The sequence below is a fragment of the Ischnura elegans genome, chromosome 11, assembly GCF_921293095.1.
Source record: "Ischnura elegans chromosome 11, ioIscEleg1.1, whole genome shotgun sequence".
Lineage (NCBI taxonomy): Eukaryota > Metazoa > Arthropoda > Insecta > Odonata > Coenagrionidae > Ischnura > Ischnura elegans.
In genome coordinates, this window is record NC_060256.1 from 53,830,648 (window position 1) to 53,844,029 (window position 13,382).

General features: G+C 38.7%; 1 protein-coding gene across 6 annotated transcripts in view; it reads left to right on the plus strand.

Moving 5' to 3' along the window:
* The window catches only part of LOC124167558 (tubulin polyglutamylase TTLL5), a 51,630-nt gene that overhangs the window by 28,819 nt on the left and 9,429 nt on the right, over positions 1-13,382 (plus strand). For all 6 annotated transcript variants that reach the window (XM_046545521.1, XM_046545522.1, XM_046545520.1 and 3 more), the window contains 5 exons: positions 2,442-2,749; positions 3,984-4,446; positions 6,597-6,687; positions 8,168-8,330; positions 11,115-11,281. In XM_046545521.1, coding sequence (XP_046401477.1) covers positions 2,442-2,749; positions 3,984-4,446; positions 6,597-6,687; positions 8,168-8,330; positions 11,115-11,281 — 1,192 coding nt within the window. The remainder of the gene's footprint in view (positions 1-2,441; positions 2,750-3,983; positions 4,447-6,596; positions 6,688-8,167; positions 8,331-11,114; positions 11,282-13,382) is intronic.

Here is a 13,382-nt window from a genome sequence, read left to right on the forward strand (position 1 = left end):
GATTAAAAACAAAATACTACATTTACAATAGAAAACATTCTCTTCATTTTAACATGAAAGTTATTAATATGAAATTTAATGATCGATGCTTTGTGATACACATAACAAAGCAGACATAATGATAAGAGAATAAAAAATGTTGTCTATTTTTTAAGCCTATGAAGGTGGATGTAGGAGGGGGGCCATGCCATGCCCCCTTCCTAAATCCATCTATGTTGGTGTTTATAACTTTGGACCCATGCATGTGACTGCGTACAAAGTCACTTGTTTCATGCAGTTATTTGTATTTAGTCTTACTGTTGATGGAAAATGGGCACATAATGAGATCTTAATTTCAATTTTCATGAGAAATTATTTGCATTTATTGAAAAATATGATAACTTTGACCAGAATAAACATATGTATATAATTTTGCAATCTTAATATTGGTGTTGGTATAGTATTTTCCCTCTAATTCTTCATTTCACGAGATAGTTCCTTCAGTTCCGTGGTTGTCCTCTTCTATTTCTCCTTCTTAATATACCCCAAGTACCTCCTGACTTCCTTCAAAAAGGAACCATCAGAAAAACAAATAATTTTTTTTTTTATTTCTTGAAACTTGACACTTGGAAGTGAAAATTTTGATTCGTAAAATATGGAAGTAAAATGTCATCTGTAATGTCAATGCATGTACTAAAATCAGAATAGCAAAATATCACCATAGGTGTAAGGATAAAATATCGTGATGTATCATCCAATGAAGAATAGTTGCCCAATAAATTATGAGACACTATATTTTTCAACAAATACCTAATGAATCAATGTATCTCACAATGTATCATGTTTTTTAATCAGAAGGAAATTTTTTTATCCATTGAGGCATGAGGATATTTTTATCAGGTTAATAGGATGATAGTTGTCATCCCTGCCATCACAATAGGGTGGTTTCCTATTATTTTTTTATTGCCTAAATCGAAAGATTATTACTCCTGGAGTACGTATTTCACGCTTTTAGATTTTTAAATGACGATATCTATTTTTCGCGATTAAATGAAAAGTGAAAATTTTCAAGCGCGTGAAAACGCGACGCTTAAGTATGAATGTCGGGAAGTCTCTCCGCGTGACGTATTTCTGGTTCCCCCTCCCGCCCTGCGAGGTGACCTTGAGGCGAGGCTTAGCGCTGATACGACGCAGGCTGCTAGCGGCTAGCCTAGTACCCTGCTGGCTGGTAGCGCTTGGCTTAAATAAGGATTATTAATAACTTATCAAACGAGGAAAACTTTCCGACCTTAGCCAGTTTTAATAAGTGATTGTTAAGACATGTTTCCCTGAGCGCTGCGCCTCATGCATGCAATGGTAACCTCAGACGACGTATAACTCCTATCTTCTCGTATAGAAACTAGGTCCCTGTGACGTCAGGTGGAGTGGCATCGCATGGGCGCCAATCTGGCCCTTTTCAAATGAGGATAAAAATGGACCATTGCCATTCGTCTAACCCGGTATTTCTAAAACAAAATAATTTGTATATTATGAATACACTAATGGTGGGTAACGAATCGCAATCAATGCCTTTCGTTTTGTTTGATGAAGGAAACCACCCTATTTGTCATTGTAACTGTCATTCAATGATATATATATGTACAGGGTGAGAGAATAGATAGTAGGATAGAGGTGTTGATGGAAATTTAGGTATAAATTTCATTTTGGGATGGCTTTGGTAACAGGAGTAAAAAAAATCATGAAACCATCATACTTCACATTCAATGGAAAAACTTACAATTAGCATTTATGTATAGAAATTATATTACTATGGTAAATTGAGTGAAAAGAAAAAAAAACTGTAAAATTATATTTTACCATGAATTTATTCTCTCAATGCAATTAAAAAATTTTATTTTGTGGTCCAAGCTTTTGTCAACTGTCTACTTCAGTAGGATAGAGGTGTACAAAAGAAACTCGTCCACTCACTGCCGACGAGTTTCTTATGACTGGTGTGCATTTTACTATGTTTTCATTTGTTCGCCGTCAACGTCAGCAAGTGGAGTAGTTCCAATATCCGCGTACCTGCACTAAGCGCTAGAGAGGCAGTCATTTTTCATAACACTGTGTTTATGTTAATGGTCCACTGTGCTACATTTTTGAATAAGTCTTTAGGAGAGGAAAGAATTGCTGAATTGCTGAAAATATAGGGTGCCATTTAAAAAACACATACCGCTTCGTAAATAACAAAGCTACAAGGAAGGCAATCATGCTGATTAATGTCCCCCTAAAGGCTAATGAACATTTGCTTGACACATTTTTGAATTTACATCTGAAAAAAAAAGTTATTTTGGTTGGTCAAGATAAATGGGACACCCTGTATAAAAAATTATCTTATTCTTAAATTGAATTTTCATAATTGTTCAGCGCAAAAACGAAGCACCGTAATTTACACAAACCCTTTTTTATTCTTTCTATTTCAGAGTTGTTTGGTTTTGACATCCTGATAGATTCTTCTTTGAAGCCTTGGCTTTTAGAAGTTAATCTTTCCCCCTCGCTTGGTTGTGATTCTCCGCTGGACGTGCGAGTCAAATCAGCCATGCTGACGGATCTGTTAACTTTGGTCGGCATCCCAGCCGTGGACCCAATGGCTAGAAGGTCAGGGGGAAGTGCAGACAGTGGTCCTTCCCACAACACCTTGCCGAAAAGAACTACTTCCCTCGATGGGCCAAACTCTGCAACATCCTCCAGTCCCAAGGATAAGCATGTGACACGGGTGAAGAAATTATCTGTAAGTTCTTTTTGATCAGAAAGGGTCATTCCGCGCCAAATTATCACAGAAAAGTGGACTTTTCAACCCGACCGTCTCAGATTTGCTTTAAATTTCGTAGGAAGTTAAAGCACATGAAATTGTACTCGTACACAAAATTTTAACCCTCAGCTATATACAGTATTCATACAGCAGGGTAGTAAAAATGACACAAAATGCAAAATTTTCCCTACCATGCTCTACTAAAATAAATCATAACTTAGCTAATAATTGTGGTATAAATGGCCTTTTGGTCTCATTTTAAAGCTAAAGAAACATCGTTTCTGTAAAAAATGTTAAATTTTAAGATACCAATTTTATTTTATTCTAAGGTCACATTGTGTGACCTTTGACCTTGAGTATCTAAAAAACTGTATCTTAAATTTTATTGGGAAAAAAAATGTTAAACAGTTAAATGCATTCTATCATTGGTATAAATTCCATTTTGGGATGGCTTTGGGAACAGGAGTAAAAATAAACATGAAACCATCATACTTTACATTCAGTGGAAAAGCTTAGCATTTATGTATAGATATTATATTATTATGGTAAACTGTGGAAAAGAAGGAAAAAAAAGTAAAATTAAATTTTACCACGAATTTATTCTCTCAATGCAATTAAAAAAATATATTTTGTGGTCCAAGCTTTTGTCAACTGTCTACTTCAGTAGGAGTTACTGAAATGAGCTGACATTTTCTTTTGGCATGACAATTTTTTGTTTTTGTCAAAAATTTTTTTATTTTCGCTCGTAAAACAATAAAAATGAAGCATTGGATGAAAAATCAGAAATCAGAATCACTGTCACAAAACAAACCAAATTTGAACAAACGAAAAAGTGAAGATGACCTATGTGTAATCATGTTCAGTACTTCCCTCTTCATTTTTAACTCTATCGCCATGCACAGGAATCAAATTCTCTTAGCATTAAACACAAAATAAGTTTTCCCTGTTAATGATTATGGATCAATGTGTTTGCCCTTTTAATGATAGTGTATTCGTTCTTATGTGTTCCAACTAACTGGACTGTACTTTATTTAATGTTGGTTGTGGTTCTCGGGTATTGCTATGTAGGTAACATTTTCACTCAACGTTTCACTCCTCCTACTGGGAGCGTTATCAAGAGAATGGGAGGAAACCGTTCTCGTCCCGAGCTTATATATGTTTCGTTACCCATTGTTGACCCAATTTTGAATTTCTGTACTTTATTTCTTCGCAGTGTCGCCGTGCTCAGTCATCGGATTCTCTTCAGCGTAAGAACGTCCACTCAGCTGGAAGTCGCTTATCTGCCAGTTCTTCCTCACTCTCCTCTGAGGAATTAAGAATGGTCCGGGACGCTCGTGCAGAATTTGAGCGACGTGGAGGATTCGTGAGAGTGTTTCCCTCTGCAGACAGCTGGCATCGGTACCGCTCTTATCTGGATCCTCACACGGGAATCACGTTGACAGCCCCTTCGGTTCCCCCGTCGCTGTTCCCATACACTGGTAACAAGACCAATCTCAACCTACTCATGCACCAGCAGTTGTTCCCAAATATGGATGAAGAGCCAGCATCTAGGAAGAAGGGATCCTCTGCTAAGGACCCAGGAACTTCGAGAATGAAGCGAGTTCTGAATCGTTATGAACGAGCTCTTCTTGTTGGCTGCAGTGCAAACTTGAGTGTGGATTTCATTGAAAAATCTGGTAAGAGAGATTATGTTTGTTTTACTTGACTACTTATTTATGGAGGAGCATGGTAGTATTGTGCGTAGGAGCACTTGATTTGTGACTGGAGGGTCCCTGGGTTTGAATCTCATGTTTTTTAACGAAAGTGGCACAGTTGAGTATGTTCAGTGATAAGAATGCGATTTCCTTATAAGCGCGTGTAAGAGGCACACCTTTCTTCCCAGAAATTGCAGCCAAAAATGGTGGTGCACCTCTTACACAAACTTCTTATCTCCCCCTTCTCCCTTACCCCAGTCGCAAGCCCAAGAGGAACTGAGTGGCCTTGGTTTTCAGTGTGAGTCAGTCATCTAAAAACAAAGGTCAAAAACAAGCGGGAGGCAGGGGAGTTTCTCCCTTTGTGACGTATTTTTACAATGCTCCTGCTTGCGTTTCTTACTCGTAAGCATCGTGCCGTCACACCGGTACCTCAGATGTAAACATGGAAAATATCGCGTGGGGTATTTCGCTCTGGATGGTGTGCTAAATTTACTGCTACGTGCTACGAGTGGGCATACCACGGCATTTATAGTGCATATAGTAATCGCTTATCAAACATAGAGAAACGCGCAGTTTTGAAGGACAATACCTGGTCAATAGTCAACATCTGTCTTGCCGAATAATTTCCACTACACTAAGGGCCTGATTTTTCAAAAATCATCTTCAGATGCTATTATAAGGGTTACTGCAATTGAAAATTATATTGGTGACAAAACTGCTGATTAAAAAATACAAACGAGTATGTACATTGTTGGACTAAAAGGCAAATAGAAGAAATCGGAAATGCTTATAAGTGAAGAGCGCTGAAGGAGAGGTAGAGGGGAAGGACCGCACTCCGTCTTTCACGCAACGAGACTATGGGCTAAGGAGAGAAGGAAGAACATGTCCGATCTTGTATGTGACATCATTGCCTTCAAAGCAAAGGGGCGAAGAAGCAGCAATGTGATATACACAGTTTGAGTTGCCTGAAGTTTCCAGTCCATCTTGTCTTGTTTGAAAGCGCTCATGCTACGCTTGTTTCTTCCGAAATTGTGCTGTTTGGACTATTTTGAATATTAGTAGCCTTGTTGTAACTATAAATATTTGTGTCAATAAATTAGAGCTTAAAAAACTTAAATGCTGTCAGATATGCGTCACGTTAGGTCTCATTCTTTTTTAAAGATCGTGCGTGTCATACAATCATACAATTGCTGAAAGCTATCGAGGTATCCTCGAGCTCAGTAGGTGACTCGCCTAGCATTTGGGCTCCAGAAACTGGGAGAATTGAAGCTAGGAGACCGAACAAGGTCAGTTGGTGAGACGGGGTAGGGATGAAACAAGTTTTGACAAATATTTCTCGGGTTTGCATCCAGGTTAAAGCTTTTATGCAAGCCGACGTTTCAGAAGACGACTTGTCTTCCATCCTCAAGGCTGTGTTACTTTATCGAAGTTCAATTTCATGAAACAAGTTTTGATTGTTCCCACGTAACTTGTTATTTTCCTTTGAGGCAAGTGATTTATCCAGGTTCTTTAATTCCCATGATAATTATACCTAGACTAATGTTACTAGGTGCTAATGTTGTGATTGCCATGGGAATTAGAGAACCTGGATAGTGTAGTGGTCTGCGCAGTGGCCCAGAAAGCCGAAGGTCCTTGGTTCGATTCCCGGACCAGGGGAATTTTTTCTCTTGGCAATTCTTGTATATATCACCGCCATTCATGCGGCAGGATTAGAAATATTACACCTATCGATTTGCGCTGCTTTAGAGCAGGTTTGAGGCTCTCAGCCAGTTGTGGCTTCTTGGAAGTCCTTTCTCCCTCGCGTTGCCATCCTTGATGGACCGCGAGGGCCTAACACAGTGCCATGAGTCTTGGTATAATTGCCATGGGAATTAAAGAACCTGGATAGTGTAGTGGTGTGCGCAGTGGCCCGGAAAGCCAAAGGTCCATGGTTTGATTCCCGGTCCAGGGTAATTTTTTCTCATGACAATTCTTGTGCATCTCCATTATTTTTTTGCAACTCTTTGATGGCAGATAGGATTAAAAATTATGTTTGGAGTGAGGTTATGAAATACTTTTAACTGACTCTGGAAAAAAAGTGAAAGTGTCTACAAAAGGCATGTCTCTTCTTCAATTTACAATCTCTTCCACAGATGGTGGTGAGGGAGATGCTGATGAAGTCTTGGAATTGAACGTCCTCAAAGAAGAAATACGAAAGGGCCTGGAGAGTGGAAGCAAACTCAGGTGATTTTCATCATTTATTTGCTTCTTCATGTGCGAGAAAAGTTGCTGGAATGTAACTAGAGCTCGTAAGATGTGGATGAATCCTTCCTTGTGGTTTATCGTGTTTAAGATTGGTAATTGGTAACTGATAAAGGAATGCCTGCTCTCTACATAGTAAACTAGTAGATGCAAAATGAAGCTACTGAAACGTATGAGACTACTTTTCGATCCTGCTCATAAAAGTGCTGGCTCAAAGGCAATGTTGCATTGTCACACAAATTTTTGTTGTGATGTTCTTTGAATCAATCGTGTGGTCTGAGTGTATTTCACAGCAGCCATGAGTTTGCTTCACATTTTATTATTTTTAATATTTCAGGGCTGCTTCATGAACTGCAGAAAAAATTGCTGTACATAATTGCCTAAGAAAAAAATTGCCTTAGAAAAAAATTGCTCTTGACTTCCTCTCCTTTTTTCCCTCCATATTTGTTACATTTTAAATAGTTTACAAAATTCTGGAAAATGTCTGGAGATTTAAAATGGGTCAGGGAAACCATTGGAAAATCTTGTCCATGGCATCTGGAAAATTAATGTCATGATGTGGGTAAAAAGAACCATCATGCTATTGGCCAGTCGAGGGCTTTCATCTTTGGCACAGGCATTCTTTAAATTTGTCCTTTAAGATTTGGAGTTTACAAGTTCCTTTTCATACTGTAATTAAGTTAGCAAAGAAAATTAAGTTATTTTTTTGTGTTCATTGTAAAGAATTTTTGCTTGAACTGTTAATTTAAATTTGACTATATTTTGACTATTATTTCACTGAATTTAAGGTTTCAAGTTACTATTTTGCAATGTCTATACCTCCACTGAATAAAAACTCCACAATCGTCCACTGAATCAAATCCGCTCATCTAAGAGCACAACAATATAAATGCACTCAGCTGCCTGTAGCCAGAGCATAAACGCTCAGCTCCAATTCTCCAAGCTTTGGAGGTGAGCGTTTTGCTCAAACTAGTGCCAGCTGAGCACATTCGTATTGTTGGGCACTTAGGCGAGGGGATTTGATCTGGTATTACTGTGTTCATTGTGAAGTAACATATTTCAAAATGAATTTCATTATATTTTAAGAATTTTTTATTTCAATGTCTCTTACTTTTCAAAAATGTCATGTAATGATCTAAAGAAGATAACGAACAAGTCTGAGTAAATGAAAATTGTTGTCAGGGAATTTGAACACAGTAATCCTGAACCAACCCTGTTTACCTACCCATCCCTATGGTACAAATTACCTGAGCTATCAGTAGCCTTTTCCAAACACCTATACAGATTGGTAGCCATCTTTGTATGTGTCAGCAGCAGAAGTAATTCTATTGCATATTTCATAATTTACCTTGTAGTGAGCACTTAAAATATGCCTTTCTCTGTGGTAGTATCAATGATTTTGATAAGCATCAAATGAGTATTTTCAGAGCTGTGTCGCTCATGAGAATTCATATATTTTCAGTCAATATCAGGCAAGAAGAGCATTTGGCCTATATCTTGCATGCATTCTTCGTCGCTTGCTCGGATCTGAAAAGAATAGAACAACAGAGGAGAGTCATGGAGAGCTAGTGTTAAGGTTCTTGAGAAGAGCCTCGTGCAATCTCAGGACTCCATATTTTGTCAAGGTAATGTCTTATTACTTTTTTAGGTTGCTTAACCTTTTCCACTCGGTTGTTGAGTGGCACTTGACTTTGCCTAGCTCACTATCAACTCGAATGTCAAGTGGCACTTGACCAGCATGATTTTCCATTCTTGGTATTTAAAAATTAAATTCCAAGTGGACCACTGGTATAAGGGCTGCCTGATTCCAAGTGCAAAGGGTTAAATATAAAAGTTTTTTATGAACCTTGAAAAATAGTTTAGCTTTTAGTAGTTAGTGGCTTTTGTAGAAGGTAAAATAAATACAGAAACATTTATTATAACAAGAAAGAAAGTGAAAAGGTGAAATGTTTAGTATTGCTAGGATATCTAGTGGTATCATAGAAGTTCATTATAACGGGTGCTTAGAATCCCTGCAAAATCTCTCGTTATAATGCTTACTCACTAAACTTGATATTGATAAAAAATTATGTCTTCCTCAAGTTTTTGTCACGAAGGTATAAAAATTGAGTTATTTACACATTTTTATTTATCCAGAAGGAGAAGAATCTTTATTACAATGTTTATTATTAAAAATTAATTACATTTTAATATTGGATCTAGCATATGTTTGGAAAAAATCCTCATCATGCTTTTTACAACAGTGCAAAAAGAAAATATTTGATTTATTTCAACATTGGTATTGATTGTTATTCTATCAGTAAATGCATTAAATTTCCAATATTTACTTAAAGAATAATGAAGACCCTCGGCAAAGAGACTTGATATTTCTGTCAACTATCGCTCATCATAACGAGTCTTCAGGCCTGTTATGGTAAAAAAAAACTACTCCAAAAAATTACTATGAGCATAAATTGAATTTCTATGGTGGAGTCATAATTAGGTAACTTCCATGGCTGGAGCGTTTGCTCCCCTTGAATGCGCCCATTATTCCTCTGGGAAATATCAAGTATCAATGGCATGTGATCACACTAGATTATTTGAGAGGGTTCGTAGAGGAAGGCTCGAAAGTTTCTTCAAACATGGATAATCGACACAGAAACCTTATGTGATTCTGGGAGAAACAGAGCTACAAGATGCAGTATAGTCGGGTATGATATTGCTTTCATTTGCACCTTTGCAGTAGTCTCCAGGCAAGGAAATACCCAAGATGTATAGTGGGGAGTGATGTCAGTACACTCATGCCTCGCTAAGCAAGGGATGCATTCCATGGGGTCTTTGCGCTAATCAAATTTGTGTTATTCATGACCATTTTAACATGGGGAAGATGGGGATGCGTTCCCGATGGCTTAGGTGTTGTTCACATGGTTTTTATTCCATATGGCTCTATCAAAATCATCTTTTACTGCTGAACAGCTGTATTCCTGAGGTGCAGAGGGCTTACGACTGCTGGAAGGGAAAGAAGCTAATGTATTTGAGGATCTCTCGTGGACACTTTTATGTGTTGAAACTATTCATATGCAATTCAGCCCCCACTCCATTTCTCCCCGTGAGTACCTGCCTTTGTGAGTGAGTCCCTTTGTGGTAGTCAATTTGCCCGATAACCTAGGATGGCAAAAAATACATCCCAAACCGTATTGTTTAAAATACCCTCATTTCCACTGGCTCCAAATTTAATTATTGGTCTAAATTAACTGATATCATTCAGTAAAGGAGACGATATAAATTACTTCCATAGTTTGGCTACTCGGTGACAAGTAATTTTATTGGCTATTGCATGGCAGTGGATTTCTACGAGTACTTGTATAAACAAAGAATTAGATTGGAGGCAAGAAATACTATAAATGTGCGTAAAATGAGAGTAGTTTCATGTGTACTGAGCACAAGTTCCTGTTTTATCAAGAGAATGTTAATGATATTTGATTAGGAAAAGCAGCATTGGGAAGTTTCCCTGAGAAATGAATTTGTGTTATATCGAAATTGCACTAAGCAAGGCATGAGCGTATATGGTAGGAGAGATGAAAAGGTTTCATTTTTCTGTCTCACTTAGCTGACAACCTACTTGTGAACAAAGTTTATTACAGGGGATATCCTGAGAGTTGTTCATTTCAGATGATATCGTTGGTTAAATGGGCCTATTTCAGAGTTGGCTCATACTTAAACACTAATTACGATAGGCCGTTGATTTTCAAAGCTTTTCAACCAGCACATAAAAATCCTTGAGGCCGGACCTCATTGTTTTCCCATCCGGCAGCCGTCCGGCCGACAATTCGCCTCAAGGCATCGCCACACACTGTCAGTTCTGCCTCAAGGCCTGGACTGTACAGTCCAGGCCTTGAGGCCAAACTGAACGTGTATGGTGGGCCTGAGGCTCTGGCCAAACTGTGCAGTTCCGGCCTCAAGGCCCGGCCTTGAGGCTGGGACGGAACGTGTATGGTAGGCCTAAGCAAACACATGCTATGTGGTGTTAGTATTTCCTTGGAAGCCAAGCATTTCTTACAAGTTTTCACTTAGATAGATTTGATATGTTTCTCTCTATTATTAATGCAAGTAAATTAGTATCACCTATCTTCTTTTCACCTTATAGTTTTAAGTATGAAGAAATTAGAAGAGATGTTCTTGCCAATGCATCAGATTTTGGGATTAGCCAGGCATCTCGAAATGGTTACAGAGCGATTAGCTTTGGACTTAAAGATTTAAAGTTTATGAAGCTTTTTGCAATTTTTTACCCTGTCTAAGAGTTTGATTCTATAAACATTTATACAAGGAAAATGGCAAATGTGTATACATCTTCATTGCTTCAGTGTAAGTCATCAGTGTGTACAAAGCTTCCTAATTCATTGCCCGATGATATTTTGTTTCTATTGCAGATACCTAGTCGGAAGCTCACTGGAAAAGATCGTGTGGCAGTTATTGCTAAACAGTTAAATGATTTCATTTACCTGTACAATAGAGAAACAGAGCTATACTCTGATTCAATGGAACGACCTGGAATGATACCTTGTTCTCTGTTTTTACAGTTCCTAGCCATGGCAAAGTGAGTAACTCTTTTGGAAATATGTCTAGTGATGTTATAAAATTTGTCTGATAGATAATTAACCTTCTTGGCAATAGTCGTTACTTTTGGGATGAAGTAATAAAAATGCATTGTATGGTTCTTTTTAAAAGTATTGTTAAAACGGAAGATCATTTGAATGGATATTTCTCACTGTGGCGAGTAGTCAGGACTACAGTCACATAACTCCCATTCATACTAAATTCTCTTTCTATTTCTCCATTCCTACAATACACCGCTTTTAAGTCTGTAATCAATTAATACTCAATGCATCTAAATAATCAATTAAACTGCATATGCAATAAATACAGTAGACTCTCCTTAATACGAACAACGTTATTACGAAGTTCTCGTTATTACGAAGCAAAACGTTGGTCCCGACGGAAAGGCATATGCTAGCTATAGTAAAAGAAACGTTATTGCGAAATTTTCGTTTTTACGAAATTACGAACCTCAGTCCCGGTCCCGGCGGCTATAAAATGAACTTTATTACGAAGTTCCCCGCATAAGCAACGGCATGTAGGTGCATATTTACGATGCTGAGTTATTATAATCGAGCCGCGTTTAAGTTTTTCTCGTGAACTGTGGCCAAGAGCGTCAATTATGGCTCTTTCTTCAGTGTACACGCAACATCATGTAAGTTTCATTCCTGTGGAGCCATGGTGACCCACTCGTAACCGCCCGTAAATTGGACGTATAGTAAGTCCTTTTCCTACGCGCATTCGATTTACGAATTTTCAGAAGTACGAGCATTCAAAATTTTCAAATTTTGAATTTGGCGCCTTTCGATTTGGCCGATGCTTCGCGGTTTGGCTTGGCGTAGAGGAACTCTCACTTTGGGCACAATCTGAACAAAGTATCATTGAATCCGGTGTGAATTTAGGTACTGTTCAGCGTTTCGCCCGTTCATCCTTACCGCGAGGAGTGATTTTTTATCGGCTCCGGCTGCGCCGCACGCCCAGCTAGATCAGTTCGTAACATCGTGAGCTAGAGCACGATTGTGATTCAATGTTGCATTTTGTAGGATGGCCGTATTTCTCATGATGCAATTTCGTACAGTCCGGCCGGCGACAGTAGCCCGATGACGGCACAATAGGAGGGGCGGATAACCCTACGCCAGCACGGTTTAGTCAATCGCTGTCCTCCAAACGCACCCTCGCCTTGTTTCTAAACGTTGTCAACTGCATAAGGCGCACCGAAATATGGCTGATCATCAAAAAAATCCTTTCTTCGAATCACCAAAACAAGTGATTCTTCCTCTGGGTCCTTCACGCGCGGCGTCCTTTCCGCATCCTTTCTTCATGGAACCCTTTGTAGGCGTTTCCCTTTCTTAGCTGGCAACCCTACCCCTACCCCGACCTAGACCATTCTGTGTGTCATCGGACGTCAACTCTCAGCAGCCGTGCTGTAGGTTTATCAACTTAGGAACAAGGTCTTGGAACGCAACCAGTGTGTATATCGGACGCGTAGGGAAGAGGTTAATCGTGTTTATTAAATACGGTTTTTTCCGATGATTCCTAATAGAAACGTTGATACGAACTTCGTTATTACGAACCTCCGGTTTTTCGGTCCCGCGAACTTCGTAATAACGAGAGTCTACTGTACCAGTAAGTGGGTGATGGCAATATATTATGTCATAACCAGGTCTTCTTGGCCAATGGCATAACCAGGATTTTTGGTGCATCTTTTATAGGCTCAAGGAGAGTGTTATAACCCGGAAATCCCCTCCCGTTCTCCTCCCCCCCCCCTGCGTTAGGTGGGGAGAATGGGGTGGAACCTCTCTCTTGAGAAAATGTGAATATTTTTATCTCCAGAAATCACATTTAATGTTATTTTGGCACTTAAAATTACTGATGGGTTGTCGGAAAGGTGTTTTGCTATAACATATGTATTAATCGAGCGGAATAAATTTGTTATATGTATAAGCTAATATTTTTCTGCTAAATTAATTGGTTTTGGGGGGATGGGCATGTGTCCCCTGGGAGTATGGAATACTGCTTGGAAGAGTGGGATGGCATTTTTACAGTAGGGAGTGCTACACTCTACATTAAATACAACTCAAGTTTGTCTCCCCTTTGGAATC